Source organism: Sinocyclocheilus anshuiensis, unplaced genomic scaffold (assembly GCF_001515605.1).
Source record: "Sinocyclocheilus anshuiensis isolate Anshui unplaced genomic scaffold, SAMN03320099.WGS_v1.1 scaffold195, whole genome shotgun sequence".
NCBI lineage: Eukaryota > Metazoa > Chordata > Actinopteri > Cypriniformes > Cyprinidae > Sinocyclocheilus > Sinocyclocheilus anshuiensis.
In genome coordinates, this window is record NW_015548236.1 from 322845 (window position 1) to 325604 (window position 2760).

Sequence of the window (2760 nt, forward strand, 5' to 3'; positions counted from 1 at the left end):
AAAAAAATATGAAAAAATATAAAACTATAAATACATAGTGTTTATAGTTTTCTCACAATTCATCTTTTCACGCCAGACTCAGCAAACTATTTTAATTGTGGCATCCTATAATAGTGGCGCACTGAAAGCTTATTCGTGCTACATTATCTATGTCCAAGTTATAGAATTTTTTTATCCCCTCATGTATGACCGTCACATATTTATGATTGACAGGTCCAATTAGATCTACCTAGAAATTGAAAATGAAGAAACAAAGCCACTGTGCTTGTCTGTGGCATATAGAATGAATTATAATAGGTGTAGAGAAGACAAACGAAAAAAGACAAATCTAATACAATCTGTAATATTTTGCCCAACTCTCCCAGGGATATCATACAGTAATCTTTTTTTTTTTTTTATCTCTCTGGTCTTGCACTTAAGGGGATTCATTTGCTCTCTCGGTCTCTTTCTCTGTCTACCTCAGTCAGTCTCTCTCATTATACTGAATGGCACGCTGTTCATCACCCCGACACTAATTTATTACAAAACCTTGAGGGAGGAGAGATAATCAAAGATATGGGTTTTGTAGGGATTGCTGCTTCTATCAAGTGAATGTAGCTCATGTGTTCGGGATGAAAGTTAGTTGCCGTGCATTCAGCAGAGACCACTGAAGTGATTTGTGGGAACTGCTTCGCTGTTATGCACACTGACTACTAAGAATGTATGCTGTATACTCATGCAGGAAAGAGTGGACATGTCCAGGTAAATAATGTCTGGCCTTTTGATGTGTAAACCACTTTGCAGTGGATGTGAAAAACAGTTTCTCACTCGATCAGAAAACAAGGATGAAGGTTGGACATTTTATTGAATCTGGGCTTATGCCAGACAGGTTGTTTGTACAATTTTGGTCTACCCTGTTTTCCCTTTCTGTTTGTTTGCAGTTGCAAATGAAGCTGTTTGGGTGTTTTTTATCACTCTGCCACACTTCCTCCTTTTAACCTTGACAATAGGGTTGCCACAGTCACAGAATTTCGACTGACAATTAATTATTTGTTGTACAAATAATTTTGATTAAGAATAGTTATTTAATCTTATTTATATATACTTTCAGTAAAATTAAACCAGAGCATTTTGTGTTCACAATGACTGTTAAGTCTAACTTATATTTACACTAGTGTGGTTATCAAGTAAACCACAAACCTGTATTAATAATAAATATATATTTTTTTGCTTTTTGCTTTTTAGTGTTTTTTTTAGACCATTCCCAAAGTGACTATATATTATTCACATCCTGGTACCTTTGTAGTTGATCTTGAAGCCTATAGATCCCACGCTTTCATCAGACTGGAGGTGAAGCCACATCTGATGGGTCATGCTGACGATGAGGTCGGGAACAAAGCTGCCAGTCAGACTGATGAGAAGAGAGAGATTAGACACATAAACAAAACAGAAGCACATCATACTGAATGTTTAATAGCACACCTACCCATTACTTAATGCTATTTTGCATAGATGTCGAAACTAAGAATTAGTTTTATTATAATTTATATAATGCATCATATATTTCAATGCTTTAGCAGTTTCATAAATTAGTTTTGTAAAGAAATTCATTCGTAGGCACAATTTTTATTTGTCTACGAAGATGTCTTCAAAATCTCTGATGCCAAATATTTGACTAGTATTGTAGGGATACGTACTAATAACTAACTTCATGAAATGTGTTGGTATCGTCGCTCTTCATAACTTAAGACAAACACATCCAGAAGGATGGCAAAGGAGGACAACAAACATTTGAATGGTTTCTGAAAACATAACATGTTTATTTACACCGGTAGGATATTCAACATTCAGTTTTGTTCCTGGAATATCATTCCTATCAAACAAACACTGCCCAGAGCAAATGAGACTGGTTGATAGGAATACTGTTTCAGGAACAGCACAGAATGTCCTACTTGTGTAAATTAGGTATCATCTTACCATCCCAGACTGTGGATAAGAAACTCACACTTGCAAAATGGTTTTCGGGTCTCCTACTTCCCCTCCATCACCGATGGTTAGTGTGTCATAGCCCAGTTCTAGGTCAAACTCCTCAAAGTTAATCTGAATCACCTGTCGGCAGAAATGAGGCATAATGCTTAGTGATGTGTCAGATGAACTGAATTAAACGTTATGGCTCTTGCATAATTGAATCCTGTCAGCTGACTGAAACAGAGAGAGAGAGAAGATGGCCAAAACTCTCTTTACTGAATTTGGGAGAGAATAAAGAAACTTCAACTTTATTAGAAGGTAAAAGTTTCCAGAAAACGTACCCGAGTTTGCTTTGAGCATTCAAGCATGATGAACATGCTTCTACTGAACAAACATCATACATTAAAATGAGAATTTTGTTTGCTTTTATATACACCAAATGTACCAGTTTTTATAGTGCTCAACAGAAGAATGTAATAATAACCAAAAGCAGTCAAGGTTATTAGTACTACATATTTAGCAATTATTGATTAAACAGGACATTTTTACATATTTATTTCCCGCCTTTGTGCTTCCAGCTTTCCCACTGTCCTGTGGGAAACTGATCCTTATGAAAGAAAAGTCAGACTAATTATATTATATTATTATATTATCAGATATAATTATATGGGCTGTAAAATAAGATAAAATAAAATTACTTTTGGGAAGAAATTATTATTATTATTTTATTTAGCAAGAATGTAATCATAACCCAACCAGTCAAGGTTATTATTATTATTATTATTATTATTATTAGTAGTAGTAGTAGTAGTA

General features: G+C 34.6%; 1 protein-coding gene across 1 annotated transcript in view; it reads right to left on the minus strand.

Annotated features, from left to right (window-relative positions):
- csmd3b (CUB and Sushi multiple domains 3b) overlaps window positions 1–2760 on the minus strand; it is a 445596-nt gene that overhangs the window by 170134 nt on the left and 272702 nt on the right. The window contains exons 11-12 of the mRNA XM_016441913.1: window positions 1985–2088; window positions 1278–1390 (exon numbers count right to left, since the gene is read on the minus strand). Of these exons, the coding sequence (XP_016297399.1) occupies window positions 1278–1390; window positions 1985–2088 (217 nt within the window). The remainder of the gene's footprint in view (window positions 1–1277; window positions 1391–1984; window positions 2089–2760) is intronic.